Source organism: Balearica regulorum, chromosome 6 (assembly GCF_011004875.1).
Source record: "Balearica regulorum gibbericeps isolate bBalReg1 chromosome 6, bBalReg1.pri, whole genome shotgun sequence".
Taxonomy (NCBI): Eukaryota; Metazoa; Chordata; class Aves; order Gruiformes; family Gruidae; genus Balearica; species Balearica regulorum.
This window is the reverse complement of record NC_046189.1, coordinates 14,353,573-14,374,938: the sequence shown is the minus strand read 5'-3', so window position 1 is coordinate 14,374,938 and position 21,366 is coordinate 14,353,573. Positions and strand designations below refer to the sequence as shown.

Sequence of the window (21,366 nt, the reverse complement as noted above, 5' to 3'; positions counted from 1 at the left end):
GGTTTTTGTTCCTTTTCTGTGAAATTTTGAAGGCTTATTTTTCCTGCCTGAAAATCATATTGTGTAATGCAATTTTGGTTTGAAATTTCAAAAAAATTCAGAGTTTCATGAAAGTCATGGATTCATGTTCAGATACCGTAGCAGCATCTTTGGAAAATTTGACTTGGAACACTTGTGGGGCAGGATGAGGAAAGACGTGAAACAATTGTAATGACACGCACAGAAATTAGGAAGCAGAACTTGTAATACAGCTCATCTAAGTCTACAGAAATGGAAAAAAGTTGAAGTGAAAACTTAAGATATTCAGCTTAACTCTTTTTCGCATTCAAACACACATTTACTTTTACCATACGCTCTCTCTTCCTTTTTGCCTTTCGGTATAACTAATTCTACTCGTCATAAAAGTCTGATGCTATAGTAGAGAAAGGATGCCTTTGCAAAGAGCTGCACACAGGACAAGTGGTAAATGCTTTATCTTCATGTCTCATAATTAGAGTCATGGAATGTGGCTAGTACAGTCTGATATTTAACTAATCAGGCTAAGCACAGCTTTAATGGTTACAGTATTCTCTCAATTTTGACTTCATGTTTATGTTATACTTGTAATTTTCTCAAACTCTGATTCTAAATAGGGTATTTCTTGTGGCTAAATGCTCCCTTTATAGATGTGGAAGGCTGTCTGGTATACATGGCTTCCTTTATCTTCTAGAGATTCTTGAATATGAGATACAGGCTGTGATCTGAAAAGCTTTTGAGTTTTTCCCTTACTCTTTCTCAAAATATGAATTTTCCTTTCTTGCTGTAAAAATAATTAGTAATAAATATTTAAGTTCTCATGGCATTCTACTTTTTCTTCTCCTTTTAGTTCAAAAAGCACCGTTCTTCAAATGCATACACAAACAATTTTGCAAAGTCTGTGGTAAACCTTGTAGATGCTGTAAGTATCAATGTTTCTTCTGAAAACTATATCACTGATTTGTTAGTTCAGCACTGTATTTAAAAGGTTAACATTAGTAGTTACCAGGATAAAAAAACCTGAGCAGCTATAAAAATTACATTTTAAAACTAACTTCCACTTCCTCTGCAGAAGAATAGCCTGGAGTGAATTTATAGGAAACCACCAAATTATCCTTGGCATTTTTCTCAAAGCTTGCAACTGCCAGAATTTGCCCTTGGCAGGGAGATTTCAAACTTGAAGGAGCTTTCAGTATCTTTCACTGCCTAAGAATGAGATTTAATCAAGTTTAGATTTGTTATACAAATCTAACCACAAGTGGTTGAAGCCATAAGTATAGTTCACAAAAGGTGCATATATATATATATAGGGAGAAAAAGAAAGCGTGAATGAAAATTCTCCTTATTAAATGTGTATTTATAGCTTAAAACCAAACAAAATCCCATTGTAGTACACTGTAAGTGGGTGGCACTGACGTGGATATCATACTTCTATCTGTGACTAAATTTAGACCAATTTCACATAAAGCGTATAAACTAAAAATAAGATTTGTGGTAACATTTGATTTTTTTTTTTTTTCCTGATATACATGTAATGACACATTTTGGAGCTATCTTTGTAGTGAAAACGGAATAGATTTTCTAGTAGTGGTGAATACAAAGGCTAGCAAAATTCTGACTCTAAGTCTGCTTTCCATGTGATGTTATTGATACCAACAGAACTGTGTGATATGATTCAGTGCAAAACATCGTCAACAGTTTATTTAGTTTGGAGGAAGCAATACAGTATTTGTTTTTAGTATCTTACATATGAGGATTATGTATCCTGTATGTGTATTGAAAATTTAGGTGAATATATTTATAATATATGAAATACTGGAAATGTTTTGGAATATTCTTGTGTAATGGTCTGAAAATGCTAGTAGTCTGAAGAAAAGTTACTAGAGCAGATAAAAATACAAATAATTGAAATAACATTTCTGCATTTTATATTGGACATTCCCAAAGGATGACATCATTTTTTTTCTCATCTGATCATTAATTCTTGGTACTACTTCTGCATTTTTAATAAAAGTTATTTATTCTATCTTTCCTTTCTCTGACTATTCCTGCTGTTTTTCCATTTTTATTTGCTGTATGTGTGTATACAGAAACATTCAGCTTCTCTCCAATTTAGAATTCAGTCACCTCATAGAGATCTTGCAAAATGACATCTTAATGGTCTTTTCTTTAAACAAAGTATGAAAAGGAGCAGGAATTTCTGCCTTTTTATCCCCTTGTGAACAGGGAGTGGGCTATTATTTCTTACTGATATATTACTGGGAAAAGGACAGTGGCTTTCAGAGGCTTCCAGGTTCTCTGCCCCCTCCTCCATTCTTTCCTTCCTGTTGGCTTCAGGAAATAGAGTTTTCCTCTCAGCAAATGCAAGTAAAGTCTTTATTGATCCACCCATATGAATCATAGAATGGTTTGGGTTGGAAGGGACCTCAAAGATAGTCTAGTTCCAACGCCCTGCCATGGCCAGGGACACCCTCCAGTAGACCAGGTTGTGATTTCTAGGGTTTAATTTTATTGATTTTTCTCCTGTCACTAACCATTTTCTGCGTATGTCCTCAGCCTGTCCCCCTCAGATTTAAGCATATTAATATTCTTTTTTCCTTCAAAGTTCTTGAATAAAATTGAGCTTAGCTGGTTGCTCTATCTTACCCTTAGAAAAAAGGCAATAAATATAAGCTGAGTATTGTACATTGACTTTTTTATAAGGATAATGCAGCCTTGATACGAAAGGCTGGCATGCTAGTCAGTACTAGTGTATTCAATATAAATATCTATCATAACTGCAGGAGGATATTTGCAATTCATGTTGTGTATTGTAGGTATAATTTGGCAAAAAAATAATAAAACCATATGTTTAATATGGTGCCTCATGGAAGTGACAAATAACTTTTTGTGTATTTATGCATAAGGCAGCGGATGAATTAATTATCCAGTGCTTTTTAGATCATAACTAAGTATGATCAGTAAGTGTTCTTCGTGTCGCATGTAGGACTTTTGATGGGCAGGTTCTCTATTGCGGGTAAGGAATGCATCTTTTGTAGATCTCCAAGTTCTGAATAACTTTAGTTAATAAAATTTGGTATTTTATGACATGAACCTAAAGAGAACAGCAGTTTTATTTCAGAATCAAGTATCACGCACAAAGTTAAAATGGATATTTCAAAGCTGTTTTGTAATTATTAGGGCCTGATTGCCATTTCCTTGTCCATTGCTACAGCAACATTAAAATTAATAGAAAAAAATTAATATTCTTAATGCTACTCAAGTAAGGTGAGAATTAAGTGATCATACTGTAAATGAAAATCAAGCATTATGTGAATTAAATTTTGGATATATTGGAGAACTGAAAAAATTAAATAATTTTGACTTAAGAATTGACTTTGGCTGTTCTTTGTCTTTGAGATCTTTCTTGTTGTCTTCTGTGAGATCACCCAGTGTACCTTTACATTTCTTTTTTTGCTGATTTTTGTACAGGTTTTCTGCAAAACTCAGTGGTGAAATTATTTGACATGAGAATCTTAAAAAAAAAAAAAAAAAAAAAAAGGGAGTGACTCAAAAAAAGAGCAGCAAATGTTTTTTGTCCTCTAAAATTTAAGTTGATCAGAATATTAACTTTTAGGAAATCCAAGGCATTACCAGCTAACTGTTTCCCCATGTTTTCCTCCTCTTTTATCCCTCTTGTCCTTCCGCTTTACTCTTACTGGCTAATTGTGCATGTTTGACCCAGTGTTCTACTCCTGTGCCTGTCCTGTCTCTGCCCTCAGATATACAAGGAACAACTGAACACCAGGGTGGTTCTTGTTGCTGTGGAAACTTGGACAGACAGAGATCGTATTAATATTCACCCTGACCCTCTGCAGATGCTTCATGATTTCTCCAAATATCGACAGCATTACATCAAACAGCATGCTGATGCTGTGCACCTGCTCTCGTATGTACCATTATACAATGGTTTAGGCTATTACAGTTTTATATACTTTTTTTGTCTACTTGTCTACCTGTCTCTTCTTGCTTACTTTTGCTTGGTAGTCACTACATCAATCAAATCTGCCTTCCTTAGGAAGCTTACTCTATTTTTTAACATGTTGGTCTATTTTTAATAGGTGTAATATATATTATAGTCATGTTGATAGATATCTATAATGACGTTTTAATGTCTTTGCAACCTAGAGACAGTGTCATATATTTGAAGTGTCTTCTGATGAGCCCTTAAGGACATCTAGTTTTGCTAATCAGGTGTGTAATGTACTGCTTTCCCAGTAAAGAGCAGGAGAGGGCAGAGCTGACAGTATTATGTGTTGCCACAAGAGCATTCCAGTTATTATATTCACACATGTAGCTGCAGTAATGATTTGTTAATGGAAGGTCTCCTCCTTTAGAGCAGTGATAGAGTGTTTTCTGAGACACAATGCATTTTGAGGGGAAATTCCATTTGCATCATTAGGCACAACATGAACCTTGAGCAACAGTATTTTTTTACCTCACGGCATTGTAAGCAAAGAGGAGGAAGTGTGTGTTCCCCTGCATGAAGATCTTAAGCCTTCTCCCAGCAGCATGACATACCATGAGGATGGAGTAACAAATGTCTTCCATGTGATTCTCCTATCATTCATCATCTTCATCCCCTATTATATCTTCCTCTGCAGAATTTTTTCCAGCCTCTGTCATGGCTGTACTGCCTTAATACAGGCACAATGCTAATTGTGTTTTTTATAACATATGCAAAGTGGTGATGATGTGCACTTTTAATTACTCTTATGCATGTGTTGTGTCACTTGCTGAAGAGTTTGCTGGCAGGCAAACAGGCTGTTCTCAGTAGTGCACAGTGAAAGGTACCAAATACAAACTGAAATACAGGAAATTCCATTTAAACATAGGGGAAAAACCTTTCACTGTGAAGGGGGTCAGATGCTGGAACAGGTTGCCCAGAGAGGCTGCAGAGTGTCCATGCTTAGAGATACTCAATAGCCAATGGAATGTGGCCCTGAGCAGTCTGCTCCAGCTGAGTGTCCTTGGAGCAAGGGCATGGAACTCTACCATCTCCAGAAGTGCCTCCCAACCTCAGCCTTTACTGCAGTTCTGTCTATTGTAAAGCATCTAGCTTTAAGCATTTAGTATAGTTAAGCTGCAGTTTGAAAGTTGGCTGTCAGAATGTTCTGAAAAAATAAATACATACCTGTCTGGAGTATCCTATCATTTAAAAAACAAAATTCTGCTATTGTAAAAGGATTTAATTTTCAAAGATTAGGGTCATTTGCTATGCATGTCCAAGGCTGCATAAATTTATTATGCCTATGAAGTTAAAATAGGTATAATTCATAATCATTTATAGACATTTTATAGAAAAATTTATGTCTTCCAGATGACATTAACTTAACTAAACTATTTGGAGCTTAGCTCCTCTTCAAAAAAAAAAAAAAAAAAAAAAAAGAAAAAAAAGGTAGTATTTAAATAAAATTAACATGTGGTATATCAGTTGTTCAGAACCGTGCCCCCCCCCCCCCCCAGTGATTAACAATAAATGAAAGGAGGCAGGTTTAAAAAGCAGTATTAAATTACTTTCCCTTGAGTATGCTTCTCAGTCTTTTCATTTGAGTTGAAACTAGAACCTGAATTGGTCTGGATTAAGAGCGTAATTAAAAAAACTCTCAACACTGATACATTTCAGTATAGAATTCCTTCCTGACAGATTATAAATTGGAATATATTGTTATCTTCTTATAGGAAATGTTATCATTGTATTTTCTTAGGAATCTGGTACTCTAGCTTTCTCTGCCTGTTTTGGGTTTTTTTTGTGGGTTGGGACTGATTCTGACTCTACAAGATAAAAATAGGTTGTACCTAATTGACTGTTTTGATGTCGGTGTTCTGTTTGTAAACTTGCAGTTGTTTTTGCTAGATGAGGATTAATGTGAGTGCAATGTATCATAGTACGTGTGAAAGTGTGATCTTTTAATAAGTTTTTGGTGCCCAATGTCAATGTGTTACATTTTCTTTATTTTTATTTCTTTGTAAGGAATGTGACATTTCATTACAAAAGGAGCAGCTTAAGTTACTTTGGAGGTGTTTGCTCTGTGACCAGAGGAGTAGGAGTGAATGAGGTAATTTTTTTTCATGACTAAACTGAAATAAAATAGAAACTATACACTATAACTTCAGCATTTGCATGTTTCAGTGTTCACAGATTTAAAGATAACTTACATAATAAAAACTTAGGATTTTCACAGCCAGCCTTCTTGTATAGTCATTAAACTACTGCTCACTGTCCTTTACATTTTAAAAAGCATTCCTCCCATCTGCATTATTCTCTTAATAGGATCTTAAACTGACTTTTAGTATATTTAACAGAAATTTAGACCCAAAAAACTGAGACAGAAGTATTTGAAATATAGCACTGAACATCCTTTTGGGTCTTCTCTCTATAAGAGGCTTGATCTTATGAGGTGCTGATGATGTGTAATTCTTACTGATTTTTTTTAAACATTAAAACTAGAAAAATTTCGTCCCTCTGTGGTGGTAGTGATGATGATTATTAATTTTCATCAGTGTAGTGTTAAATTGATAATGAAAATCTCCTGTTTGAACATGGGTTAATCATACTATGCAAAACTATATTTTTTTTTTATATATATATATATATCAACCAGATTCCTTTCTGAAGGTTAACCAGCAGACAGGGATTCCCTCAGGTTAAGAGAAAAAAAATGTTTCCATTATGTACTTCATTGTGTTTATTTTCCTTATATGCAATTGTTACTGGCTGTACAGAATTACTGAAGTAGTAGGTATGTGGCAAGTCAGAATGGGCCAGTGTAGTGTTCATTTCAATAACTTTTTGTTTTGTTTTTTGTTTTTAATTGCACTTCTCTTGAAATGCAGTATGGCCTCCCTTTGGCCATGGCACAGGAACTAGCACAAAGTCTTGCTCAGAATCTTGGAATACAGTGGGAGCCAGCTGCCAGGAAACCGAGTATGTACATAGATATGGAGTCTTCTTTTGTCCTCCTTAGCTAAATACGTAAATCCTTCCTTTGTAGTATTTGAAACAAATACCAAACTTGCTGTAACTGTAGAACAAGAATTGGTGCTTTTGGAAATATGTGCACCAAAAGTTGTAACCAAAATAAGAGCCACTAGTTTAGCACTCATTTTGCCATGACCTCAGTGATGTCCTGTGTCAGGAGGTTGGATTCATAACCAACATTCAAATGTATAATGGTAAAAACACCATTAATTTAATTCAGAACTCCTTATATATTATAATGACATCTGTAATTCCAATAGAACTATCATTAAATTATTAAAATACAGCAATACACAATTTGTGATTGAAGGACTAGTAAGAATCTGCAACCTAGTTCAGGGTGACATTTGCTCAACTTGTTATCTTGCTGTTTCACAGCTAGACGATTAGACTGACATGGCCTTAACACATGTAGAGTGTAGGTATAAAAGCAGCTGCAAAATCCCTTTTTGAGGCTAAAGAAAACTGTTGGGTTTTTCCATTCACATTTTGTAAGCAATTTGGCTACTTTCTCTCTTTGATTCTTCTTTAAAAATGTGAATGATAATGCTGACTTTACTTTAGAATCACTTCAGAAATCTGTGAATTACTAAACAATGTGGAAAAGTTTAGGGAATGTCATTATGTAAAGCATCACTTTTGAATTGTGTAAACTTGGAAATTGCTAAAATATTTTCTATATTGTTGGGGTTTGATTACAGGTAAAACAGTCTTCATATAATTTGGAAATCAGTACTTTTTTTAACTAAGATAGGGGTTTTTAAAATTATAGCTTAGTTTCCTTATTTGGATATCCTTTATAGAGAAAGATTAATGAAAGACCTGAATAGAGCAGTAATAACTATATCAATAATCTGTGAATATTTTCTGTGGAAAACCAGTATGGATTTGCTGTAGTGACTAGAATACGGAACCCTTCTTGAAAATATTACTACTTTGGTAGATAATTTTTATGAGTAGTTTATAACTTCTGTTTTACGGCCATAAGATGTTTATAATTTTTTTATTTTTTAATTTATTTTATGAATTTGGTCACTGTGAACTTACATGCTATAGCTGTAAGTAAACTGTAAATCCATTTTCACTCAACTACTTTTTCTAATGAATATTTGATTGGATGATTCATGTATTACTATTGGCTGATTCACATATTACTATTAATAATTCTACGCTAAAAGGCCTGTCTAGTAACAATTCTCCTTCAAGGTGTTCTGTACACATTTTAGGAAGGTGGAAATGTGAACATTCTTAATCATTAGTATCATGTGTACTGCATGTACCCTTGTGCTGCCTGTTTTGAGAGCAGGTAGGGAGGAACATTGCCAGCTGTTTTTAGCTTTCTATATTGCCTGAAACTTTGTGTTGAGTCTAAGAACATGAACATATGGTAATTTGAAAGTACCACCTTTATATTAAGTATATTAGTATCTCTTCAAGTGGGCTGGTTTCTTTTTTAGGGTTAGAATCTGTACAGCCAAGCAACCATCTAATCTTTGCATAATTAGTCAAGGTCCATTTTTATAGTAAGTACTTTATTGTAAGCATGTTTATAACTGCTTTCCTTTTCTGTTGTATTTTGGTCTTGTCTGAGAAGAGTGTGACTGCACTGAATCCTGGGGTGGTTGCATCATGGAGGAAACGGGGTATGTCATAACTATCAGTAATTGAGGGCTCTGGAATGAGTTCATAGTTTACATTATGACATAAATATTTATGTAATGTGTTTTGTCTGTGTGTTTTAGTACTAATAAATTAAAAACTAGAAGCAGTTGGAACAACCCAAACATTACAGATCAATGATTTCTATTTTCAGCAATTCATTCCCTTTGCTATTCACGTTTTAGGAAGTTACTAATAAATCTTATATTTTGAATGCTTTGCTATACTTACAATGATTGAAAATTAAAGAATATATATTTTTCATTAAATAAATTCAGGTATACTTTTTACATGCAGCTGCAAAAGTGTTATAATACCATTTTGATAAACGATATTTTTCTTTTTCTCCTAAATTTTAGGTTTTTTTTCCCCCAGTTGCTTCAAAATTCTAATTTTGAGTGAACAGATATCTCTGCTTCTGTTCAGTGAATAAAAGTTGAAACCTGAAGCTTTCAGCAAGTGCTCTCAATCCTTAGCTAAATGGGTCAGTGAAGTTTGAGGGGGAAGCCCATCTCTATGGGAGGAAACTAGGTTTCATTGCCCTCTACCCTCACACACTGCCAAAGATTCTTTTCTCTATATTGTAAGCAATTGATTAGAAAAGGATAGCATCTGAAACATAGGGGTTTGAGTCTTATAAATCACTTCCTGTCAGAATTCTTGCTCACTGTGGAAGCTTGATTGCAAACATCATGGAGAAAATTAGTTATAAATAAGACAGAAGGAGGTTAGTTTCTTCATGTGGTATTTGGAAATTGGTTCTTCAGTCAAAGTGCAGCTTTCCTGTAGGCTTGTAATTGCCAGCCACTGTATGAATGCAACAGAAAATTATTCACTAAGTTTGCTTCTGGAATCTGAAGTAAGGCATTGATCAGAATAGATACTTGCTTCCTCATCAAAGCATCAGTCTTGGATGGAAACATTAGTACAAGAGGTTGTGCAACAAACCTCTTCTGTAGATAAAGTAACAGTAAAAAAAAAAAATGCCAGGAGCAGATGATTGTCACCCAGAAGCTGAAAACCAACTGACTAATGCAATGAGTGAATAATTAGCTGCAGTGTAAAGCCTTTTCATGTAACTCCATCAGTGCCAGAAGACATTTTTTATATATAGAATAATAATTGGGAAATGTCAGCTCAGGAGCAGTGAGCTGCTAGGAAAGGAATGGAGAACCTCCTTATGGCATGGTTACCCCCATCTTTAATAGTGTGAATAGTTCTTGTTCCCAGATCTCAAAACATGGCTCATAAAAATATCAGACAGTTTCTGTGTGAGAAATGACGAATAAAGTATGCTTTCATCAGGCTGGGGAAAAGATGGAGATGAGGAAATATGAGAGAGTTCTTACACTGTTTCTTCCAGTGTAAGAGCTAGGGAGATATGAAATGAGACTAGCAAACACGTGACAAAAAACGGGATGAAATTGTTCTTTTACCAGTCTGTAATTAAGCTATGAAATATCTTGCTATAGCATCTTCTAGATGCTAAAAGATTTGGGGCAAATTCATGGGAGAAAATACAATGAAGATTATTTAATAAGACAAAAGAAGGCTTCCTGAGAAAGTAATTGAGCTGAAAATTGTTGGAAGTTGGATAAATATTCTGCAAGTAATAGTACAGTGCTCTGTTCTCTACTCTTCCCTGGGCATATTCTCATGGCCAAAATCAGAGATGGGATTTGGGTAAAGTGAATTTTTTGTCTGACCCTATACAGCTGTTCTTACAGCTGCAGTTACTTTTATTTTTAAAATTAACCAGGATCAGATTGAACATTTTTAAAACCCTGGCATGAAATCAGGTATCTGGGATCTAATCTATCTTTTAAACTGAAACTGCAGGGAAAACAAACCCACGAGAACACTGGATTATGCATGCAATCGAGAGGGTCCGTAGCAGCTATTATGATAATGTGGTTTCACATTATTAAGAATATTGGAGGACTACAGCTTCATATACTGTAGATCGATATAATAGAAATATAAAAATGCAAAATATTTAAAAACTTTTTCTTTTGTTCTGATTTTATTGTTTGAGAGTAAGACTGAGCTGACAAACTGTTGTACGCAGTGGTTGTAAGAAAGTGGGATTTACAGTATTAAAAAAAACGTTGTGACTCCTTCACCCCCTTCCAGTAACTGTTGGTGTTTCAAGGCATTTACTCAGCTAATTTTTTGCTATTTTAGGGTATACCATTCCAGGAAATTCTCCAAATGCAGCATTGCAGAATACAAAGAATTTTTACTTCGTGGGGGAGGTGCCTGTCTTTTCAACAGGCCAACAAAGGTAATAAATATGTTGATAGTCAGCACCTCTGCTAAACATTGCAATGAAAATGTAATAATTTCACTAACAGCCATCAGTTCTCAAATTTATTCAAATGTCTGTGTGGGTATTTTCTTGAGGCTGCTTGTAATTAGCTGGCTGTTCATTCTCATAACATTTAAAAATAATCTTAAAAGGAATGCAACTTGTTTTCCATCAATTCTTCATGCTCAAATAATGACAAATATTGCAGTTGATTTTTCACAGCTACATACATCTCCGTTCAGCATAAATGCACTTCTTATTAAGCTGGAAGTAGTGCAGAATAAATCTAGAAGTGAGGTTGTAGTGCCTGCTCCACATATATACATTCGATTCTTGGACTTTTTGTCTGAGGTTGAGAAGAATGCCGATTACCACACTAGGAACTGGAAATCAGCAGCTTGCATCATATAGACAGTAGCAGCTTGTGGTTGTTCTCAAAGTTAACTTCATTTCATAGAATCATAGAATCTTTAAGGTTGGAAAAGACCTCTAGGATAATCAAGTCCAACCGTCAACCCAACACCACCATGTCGTCTACACCATGTCCCGAAGTGCCATGTCTACATGCTTTTTGAACAACTCCAGGGACGGTGACTCCACCACCTCTCTGGGGAGCCTGTTCCAATGTCTGACCACCCTTTCATTGAAGAAATTTTTCCTAATATCCAACCTGAACCTCCCCTGGAGCAATTTGAGGCCTTTTCCTCTTGTCCTATCACTTCTTGCTTGGGAGAAGAGACCAACACCCACCTCACCACAACCTCCTTTCAGGTAGTCGTAGAGAGTGATAAGGTCTCCCCTCAGCCTCTTCTTCTCCAGACTAAACAACCCCAGTTCCCTCAGCTGCTTCTCATAAGACTTGTGCCCCAGACCCTTCACCAGCTTTGCCCTTCTCTGGACACGCTCCAGCACCTCAATGTCTTTCTTGTAGTGAGGGGTCCAAAACCGAACACAGTACTTGAGGTGTGGCCTCACCAGAGCCAAGTACAGGGGGACGACCACTTCCCTACTCCTGCTGGCCACACTATTCCTGATGCAAGCCAGGATGCTGTTGGCTGCCTTGGCCACCTGAGTATGCTGCTGCCTCATGTTCAGATGCAAACTCTGTAATTTATAACTGTTTCCTTGTACCATCCATTGCTTTTTTTTGCCTAAAATCTTACCAAGGTCCTATTTTTTTCTAAGGCAATATTAGCATGACATCCTTCTAAAGCTGAGTAGTATAAAAATATTCCATTTGGCTGTTTTTGCAAAGTAAGATCAATCCAAAGTGTTAATATTCTATTTAATCATGGTGTCAAATTTGCTGTCCTTGTAGAACTTAATACCACATGAGACTATTAGGCTGTTCTGTTTACTGTGCTCTATCTTTGGTAGGCCACCACCTTGCACAATTAACCGAAAAAAAATTTGCTTTGTTAGAATGTTTTTTAATCTTTTCCCAGGGTAGCAATCTTTGCTTATAGAAAAGCATGTAAGAATTCATACAGAAAAGAGTAAGTAGGGAGAAAGAAAAACACAGCTTCATTTTTTGATGATGGTTGTCTAGCAAGGTAATGTGAACAAATTGTCAAATTGACTGTATAAAGAATAAAAATCTGATTTACTTTGTGAAAATGCTACCAGGAGAAGGGTTGAATTATCTTTATATGTTATCTGTGACAGTGTTTCACAACTTTGAAGTTAAAGTACTTGGGGGGGGGGAATCATACAATGTTTTGAATCCTATTATTTGGAGGTTGGAAGGTAAGGTAGAAAATGATGTGTTTAATCTTTAGGTGATATTTAATATATTGTAGATGCTATTGATTACCTATGTGGTTTATGCAACGAAAGTAAAATGTTTTCTTTCTTTTTGATTAGGCATTATGATTCCTTCCCCCCACCTCCAAAGTACTGAAGAAGAATTCCATCCAAGTTTATAAATAATTTGTATTGTATTCTGTTATGTTTCATATCTTGATGATCCTTAACAGCTGTACTGCCACTAAGCCCATGCAGAAAGAATGTGTTTACTCACATCTTTCACCCTCATCTAGCTGTAGATTTATCTGTTCTCATTTTAACTTGTTAACTTTTAACTTCTCATTTCAACCATGTTCTAGTGATGAACGTGTTTCTGTTGCTGTTATCCCAGTTAAATTTGGAGATTCTTGGTATTCTTATAGCATTTAAAAGCAGAATTATTATATCAAAAACAGACAAGGCTTTTGCAAAATTATTTTTGTGACAAGACTGAAAAATATCTTAAATCACCTTTAATCAAAATTATGATATGTGAAACCAGTATAGAATCTATATAATCCCGAAGTGTAGAATTTACCTGTATTGTATATATCTGGTCCTAGGAGTAACTGTGTAGCACTATCTACATGTGGTTGTGTCACTCTAACTTACTAATAATGTATGTAGAACTTCCTTTTGGCAGTGCTTCTTAATGTTTATTATTTCCATGCACAAACATGTTACATTGGAACTGTTAGACAGTAGCTAATTTCATGAGCAAGTATGGGTACCTGAGTAGATCCTAGAGGTTATATTTGTGACTGGTTTGTTGAAGAAATTGTCAGAGAAACGGGAGTCCATAGAATTGGAATGAAGTTCAGATGTTTTCCCCTTCAGTATTATTTTATTGTCTATCTGTTTATCATAATTTCTGAATCAGTATTCTCCTAAAAGGGCTAGCAATCAAGTGATTTAGCTGTACATCTTTTATGCCTGAATAACTCTGACTAGCAGCACTTGAAAAACATGCTGCCTTCACCATTGCAGTAGCAAGGCATATATACTCTCTGTGAGAGCGTGTTTCTGTAGCATTGTAGAAATGGGCTATGTGTGACAAGAAAAGTAATTTGATACTAGTTTTATTCTTATTTTGAGGTTTGGGATTTTTTGTTTGTTTGCTTTCAGCTCTTTGAAACCACTGAGTGTGGAAATGGATATGTAGAAGCAGGAGAAGAATGTGATTGTGGTTTCCGAATGGCAAGTAGAGTTATATATTACTCCACAAGTCTTTCTTACAAAACATATTAAGATAAATTATGTGATTGGTAAGGGAAATGAATTTGTTTTGCTTATTGTTAGGGAGCAATGTAATTCAAGGAGTGTTCTAAAATATTTTTTCAAGTGTGAATGAGTGCAAAGACAGTGAGAGTCCTCAGAACAGTCTTCCTGTTATACTAATGACAAGATGTGGCTGTTTCCCAGCAATTTCTGAATTGCACTGCAGAAGTGCTTACCCCTTTGCTTTTCCTGGATAGCGTGCCTGGAGCGATACACTGCTTATCTATGCTGTGGAGATAGGTGCCTGTGTCTGGAGAAAATAAGCAAACTGTTGTTTCCTTCTCTATTGTTGAAATATTCCAATAAAGTTTTTGCAAAAATCTGTCCTGTGGATTTGAGTGCTAGTTCTAGTATTTAAATATAGTTGTACCCATAATTACTTTCCTTAATCTTTTTTTTCTTCATTGAATGCAATTTGAGCATGCATTTGGCACAGGCTATTCCACACCTGTAAAGAGGCTTCAGAAGGTGTGAATCCCCTTGTTGCTATAGAATATATGTCACTGTTTTCCCTTTACTTTAGCATTTGAGCATTGCAAAGGATTCTTCCAGCTGATAATTTCAAGTCATCAGTACGGAACTGAATCTTTTGTCTGCTGGTACATAATAGTTTGTTGGCAACATTGTGAAGAAAAAAACTTATTTAAAATGCAAAACTAAAAATGTCGCTTAATATTGTCTAATGTAGCGTAATGTTTTCTTCAGGAATGCTATGCAGACTGTTGTAAGAAGTGCTCTCTTTCTAATGGAGCTCATTGTAGTGATGGACCCTGCTGTAATACATCATGTCTTGTGAGTGTTCCTGCAGTGTATCTATTGTTCTTTGGAGTTGTCTGTGGAAGTCATGTGCCACCTGTTATAGTTCAAAGTTTGTTTTTGTGTAGAATGAAAAGGAACAGCTTATGTAGAGTAAGACTTATTCCAGACAATAATGTGGTTAGTGCCCCAAATATAAAGGGAGTAGATTGCATTGGATATGTATTCATGTAAAAATGCCTTTTATTTGCATTTATATATCAGATATGAAAAAAAGCTAAATTTTTTAAAGTATTATATAATTCAGTTTAGCCTTTAAAAGATCAAGGAACTGAAATATTTTTCAACACTTTGAGATAACTACTGAGACTGTGGTGTTCCATTATTAGCCAAGCAAAAAATGACAAATATGTGTGAGATAGTGTTTACAGAGTGTTAAAATGAGGAGTAATTCCAATTTTGCTTTTACATAATCTTAGTCCTGAACTGTATTCTTAATTTTCTAGTTTTTCCCACGAGGCTATGACTGTCGATATGCAGTGAATGAGTGTGATATTGCAGAGTTCTGCACTGGAGATTCTGGCCAGGTATGCATGCAGATGCTTTCTCTGCTTACGCTATTGATGTTTGTTTCCATTCATTTTATAACAATTTAAGAAGAAAAACCAGATTAACAAACTGCACTCTCACATACCCACAAATAACTGTGGGGGTTATTTTTTAGTCCTAACAAAAGTTTTTAAACATAAGAATAAACTCTTATAAGCTAAAAAAAATAAATTAATTAATCTAAGTGGACTTGAAATACGACTTCTGTATGTTTGTTTGTTTTTTAAAACTCGTGGGGTTTTGTGTATCTGTATAGTATTTGTCTGACATCATCTACTCTTTGCCTGGCCTATAGCATCGGTACTAAGAATATACTGCAAATGTGAATGGATTCAAAGGAAATAACAGTAAGATTTTATGAAATAAAATGGTTTAAAATATAAATGTAGACAATTACAACTAATTGAGTATAGAATCATAGAATTGTTTTGGTTGGAAAAGACTCTTAAGATCATTGAGTCCAACCGTTACCTAGCACTGCCAAGTCCACCACTAGACCATGTCCCTAAGCACCACATCTACACGTCTTTTAAATACCTCCAAGGATGGTGACTCAATCGCTTCCCTGGGCAGCCTGTTCCAATGATTGACAACCCTTTCAGTGAAGAAATTTTTCCTAATATCTAATCTAAATCTCCTATGGCGCAACTTGAGGCCATTTCCTCTTGTCCTATTGCTTGTCACTTGGGAGAAGAGACTGACACCCACCTGGCTACAACCTCCTTTCAGGTAGTTGTAGAGAGCGATAGCGTTTCCTCTCAGCCTCTTTTTTTCTAGCCTAAACAACCCCAGTTCCCTCAGCTGCTCCTCATAAGACTTGTATAAAATGTTATGATTTTTAAGAGCGTGCACATGTATGATAATTTTAAAAGTTGTGGCTCTTATGCATTTCTCTTGAAAACGTTTGGCTAATACTCAAAAGCGTAGGAACAAATAGCAACCAAAAGGTTGTGTTAACTTGAGTTCTTCTAAATATTCAACATTGTGTACATCTTCCGTTTTCACAGCAACTTTGACGTTTTACGTGATATACGCTCCTTTTCAATACCGAGTATTTAGCTTCAAGGTTATGCAAGAACTTCACATCTCTGCTGCAGTCGTCTACTACATCAAGTTCTTAGCTTTGAAGAAAAAAATATTCAGGATAGATCACATGTCTCTCGGCATTGGCTGTAATTATAGATGCCAATACATTAACCGTAACCTCTTTTTATATTATATTTATATTTTTATATGAGATATCCACACTTACAGATATGTAGCTATTGCTGAGATTTTATTGTAAATCTTTTATTCTGTAGATGGAGCATCCTTAATGGGAGGGAGAAGAAGGGCTTTCTTAAGCTGGAAAGGCTGCCTTCAAAATATTGACTAATATGGTACATTGCAGCAGCATACCCTTTCCAAATCTTCACAGGTCCCTTTTTGATGAGGAAAAGCTTTGAGAATGGTCTGCTCCTAGCTTTAGTAATCAGAGGTTTCTGGACCTAATGACTTGTTCATACCAAAAAAGTTTCCCATGCCAACAAAACATGACAACTAACATCACAAAAAACCACAGCTCTGTAAGCAATGGACTGGTAGGCTACAACTAGATGCTTGCTTATTTTCTTAGTGGAATTTGAAATGAATGCAGAAGCAATGTTGCAAGCATGCCCCCAGTATTAGTTACCAAATACCCTGTTACTGAACAGGTTTGGTTTGCTTTTTATTTTGCCTCACCTCCTTAATTTCTACTTGGAATATGCAGAAAGTTAGAAGCAAAACTTGTATTTCATGGCTCAAGATATGCATTTTTTCATTTGTATTTGTAGCTATAAAGATTCCTGCACTAATTATGCTATCTATACCCTTTATATGTTGTGCAATTGTGTTTTAAAACCAGGAAAATTCCATAGGTGATCTTTTGATGTATTATTACACTATGCATGGTAAAAAAAAAAAAAAAAAAGTCTTAATTTTTTTCAGTGTCCACCAAATCTTCATAAACAAGATGGGTATGCTTGTGATTCTAATCAGGTATGCAATGTTTTAAAATCTCTGCACACCAGCAAATTGAAAACTTGTATTTGGTTGATTTATTTTTTTTTAATCCTGTTTTCTCTATTGCTTCATAAATTTTGTCTTTTGGACATCAATGTTGCTTGCGCTTTATGCACTCTGTATAGTAAAAATTTCTAGTTTGAGTAAAATGTGCTTGGCATCTTTACAATTTACATGTAGATATTTTATTATGCTCCATGTTAATATGTTCTTTATAACTATTTAAATGAGAAGTATAAAGCAGCTGCTGAAATGCCAGTACATGTTAGACACCAACTGACTGAGAATCTAGGCCTACACGTGTACTCCATCTATCCAAATCCATGAAAACTGTTATACATCCCAATATATGTGTGAAGACTCAAAATGAGACATTTGTTGAATGAGGGGAAGGAAATGAAATAATGTTCCATTTTCATTGCTAACACATTGTGTTTTGTTTAGGGTCGTTGCTATAATGGTGAATGCAAGACAAGAGATAATCAGTGCAAATATATCTGGGGATCTAGTAGGTTGACTCTACTTTAACTGTATTTTATTTCTGGTTCATTCTTGCCTTTGTTTTATACTTTTAGGTTTTTTTTTTATTCTTTGTTCTTCCACTGTAAGTTAAAGTTTTCTGCTCAGTAGAGTAGGCTGCAGTGAGAAACTATGGCTTGATTGGCAAGTGAAATTTTGAGTTGTATGCTTGTTTGGGAGTGATGACAGTGAGATTGTTCTGACGTGCTGTGGTTGCAGGCATAGGTTGGGCAGAAAATGCTGGACTCTGATGGAATTAGGTGCTAAAACACACAGAATATTAGCAACTTTGAGTTACTCTTACTGGAGGGGAAAAAATTGGTTCAAGGATTTTTTTTTTTTGTATAGTTCAAAACAGATGTGTTTGGGTTTTTTAATGACAGTCATCAGTTCCATTATCTCAGCAGTGGTTCATGCTAAAGCTGCTCCACCTTGCCTCTTTTTGCTATATCATCCTATAGTCAGGAAAATTAGTGCATCAGTGTGAATTTAAATATGCATAGTATGAATTTAAGCCCAGAGGTGTTGTGTAAAATAGAATTGCAGTTGCAATGGATATTGCTCGCAGCTGAGAGGGGTTAAATGCTCTTTGTAATAACTTGGAGCCAGTTCAGCAGAGCAGAACTATCGGAATGTCCTATCCTCTGGCACTTAATGTTTTTTTCTGCATTTTGTCTAATCATAACTGCTACTGCTGATATTGCCACTTTGAAGCTGAACAATCATTCCGTTTTAGGGAAGATAGGAAGGGAGGGATATAGTTTTACCATTTACTGTTTGTGTTGTACAATAGAAAAGACATTATGTAAGTGTAAAATTTGATAGACACAACATTTTCTTTGTCTTCTGATGCCTTTTTGAGCTTCATGTTGCCACTTCACATTTATTGATATTAAAGGCAATAGATGTTTTTGTGAACTAATTTCTTTGTATCTTATATTTTAAAATATTTGGTTTGTCTTCTGTACAAGTGATTTTACTGAAACTATTGTGTCTTATTTACCTTTAATATTTTATCTTCCTAATAACAATTATTGTATAATTGTTGTGCTTTTTTTTAATTGATTTTTAGAAAAAAACAAATGGGCTTGTTAGTAAATAATTGTGGTTTTAAACATTTTATTCAAGATTTCTACTCCTAAAAAGCAGTAGAAATTACACTCTCACTGTTCAATATTTTATTTTTTAGGAGTTCACAGAGAAATCAACAAATGTTGAGTTGATGTCAGAGCATATGCTTATGGTATATGTCACATATAGAATCTTTGATCTCCTGAAATACAGATCAGGAATAATTACAGTGAAAACAACTTGATTAAGTCTATGTACAACTGTTATGAAGTGAACAAAATTAGACTACAGAAAAATTCAAATGCAGAAGACAATACAGACACTGTGGAGATTGCTTTTTTAAAAAGTTCAGAGCAAATTTTGAACATTGAGCATCATTTTAGAAAAGCTATCTATAGGTATTGCAGTTTAGTATGCTAGCTTCCCATGGTAGTCACTGGAAAATACCATCTGTGTACATATACATGTGGTTAGATTTATATTTTGTATTAAAAAAATACAGATAACTGCTGCAATAAATTATGCAGATTTTCAAAGTGCTCATGTTGCCAGTGCATTCTTTTTTCCTTTCTTCATCAACAGAGTCTTCAGGATCTGACAAATTTTGTTATGAAAAGCTTAATACAGAAGGCACAAAAAAAGGAAACTGTGGAAAGGATGGAGACCGATGGATTCAGTGTAGCAAACAGTAAGTTCAACTTGGTAGAGGTGACTTGTATTTTAAATAGATAAGTACTGTCTACTTTTTCATGTCTGTTTCAGCAGTTCGTTTTGCGTTATTTTGAATCTTCTTTCCCTCACAAGGTTTTTATCTTGAAAAAGTTCCATTGCTCGTTCTGACAAAATCCATGGGTGACTGAGCAGTACACTTGCAAAGAATTCCAAATTTTCAGAAAAATGTACTGTGACTTTAATTCTTTCAGAGGAGCCGGGGGGACAAGGCAGCAAAAAGTCACAAGTTCATAATATACAAACACCTCAGACTTGGTAGGGATAAATTAGGCTGCAAATACACGCACTATTTTCCCTTGCTCTGGGATTAATACCAGATCATGCTATTTCAAGTTTGTTCCAACCTTTATTTTGACCAGAGGGGACCATTAAACATTTGGATACTATAGAGAAAATGGCCGATTCATTTGCATGTGATCATTACTAGATGGATATTTGATTAAATTTACTTTTCAAGTTAATGATCATTAGTGGATAGACTTAAATTTCTCCTGATGTACTTAGTGTTTTGTAATTTTTAAGTATGCATGTAAAAATTTCAGTCTTGGAATGGTGTTTTCCTTCTTTGACTATTTGATGTTTTTCAAGTGGCATTAATGTTTTTTTTGTTTTGGATTACATGATTCACATTTCAGATAGGATCATAAGGAAAGGAGTTTAATGGATTTTTATTTTTTATTTAGATGAGAACAGTGTTGTTCTGATATGTATATTAAAAACCTCATTTGTATAAAAGCTTTTCTAGGTCAGTAGAGAGATGCAGAAAAATGGTCTAGCTGAAGGGCCATTTAAATTTTTTGCAATTTTAACAAATACAATTTCCAGCATTCATCCAGCTGCTTCTATGACTTAGGACGATTCAAGTAGGAGATGGAAATTTTAAGCTGATATTCTTCTGTTGAAGATTGCACATATAACATCAAATAAAGCAGATTCTTTACCAAAATTCAGGTACACACACTGCATGCTGAATGATGGTTCTGTTGTCCTGCAAAGGGAAATAAAATTAAATTAAAAATTCAAACTTCACACTAACATATGGTGTCCAAGCTGCTAGAGAGAGGGAAATGTAGTTTAGCCTGATATGACAAAGCTTTGTGCAACTTGGCTCCTCTTAATTGTACTGTATTGTATTTAGAGCACAGATAATTTTGTGTGTGTGTTCATGTGAACACTCACATTCACTGGTGCATTAGAATGAATGATTACTTGTTTCTGCCTCTTGTCATTTATATCAAATAACACTTTATTTCCAGATTTGTACTCTGGAAGTCTAACATGTGGCTTATAGTAATATATTATTTAATGTCAGCAGCAGCATTGCCAGTCTTTCTTTTTTGTAAGTTTACTTTATATTATTCCAGTAACTTTTTGATTTATGTTTTCATTTTACAGTGATGTTTTCTGTGGCTTTTTGCTCTGTACTAATCTTACTAAAGTTCCACGAGTTGGTCAAGTTCAAGGAGAAATTATCCCAAATTCTTTTTACCATCAAGGACGAATAGTGGACTGCAGGTAAAAGATAATGCAGTGTTCCAACATGATTTTCCTCTGTCAAACCTAATTGAAT

At 34.9% G+C, this 21,366-nt stretch overlaps 2 protein-coding genes across 12 annotated transcripts in view; one reads left to right on the top strand and one right to left on the bottom strand.

The window, feature by feature from the left end:
• The window catches only part of ADAM23 (ADAM metallopeptidase domain 23), a 77,424-nt gene that overhangs the window by 34,840 nt on the left and 21,218 nt on the right, over nt 1-21,366 (top strand). For 10 of the 11 annotated variants that reach the window (XM_075756406.1, XM_075756398.1, XM_075756399.1 and 7 more), the window contains exons 10-22: nt 866-937; nt 3,777-3,943; nt 6,029-6,113; nt 6,892-6,982; nt 8,631-8,679; nt 10,880-10,979; nt 13,914-13,985; nt 14,772-14,858; nt 15,329-15,409; nt 17,400-17,450; nt 17,919-17,982; nt 19,647-19,752; nt 21,192-21,311. In XM_075756406.1, coding sequence (XP_075612521.1) covers nt 866-937; nt 3,777-3,943; nt 6,029-6,113; nt 6,892-6,982; nt 8,631-8,679; nt 10,880-10,979; nt 13,914-13,985; nt 14,772-14,858; nt 15,329-15,409; nt 17,400-17,450; nt 17,919-17,982; nt 19,647-19,752; nt 21,192-21,311 — 1,145 coding nt within the window. The remainder of the gene's footprint in view (nt 1-865; nt 938-3,776; nt 3,944-6,028; nt 6,114-6,891; nt 6,983-8,630; nt 8,680-10,879; nt 10,980-13,913; nt 13,986-14,771; nt 14,859-15,328; nt 15,410-17,399; nt 17,451-17,918; nt 17,983-19,646; nt 19,753-21,191; nt 21,312-21,366) is intronic. The other variant, XM_075756397.1, reaches the window with a different exon arrangement.
• Nucleotides 19,833-21,366, bottom strand: part of DYTN (dystrotelin) — a 68,184-nt gene continuing 66,650 nt past the window's right edge. Inside the window, exon 16 of the mRNA XM_075756409.1 lies at nt 19,833-20,784. The gene's annotated coding sequence lies outside the window, so the exon portion shown is untranslated. The remainder of the gene's footprint in view (nt 20,785-21,366) is intronic.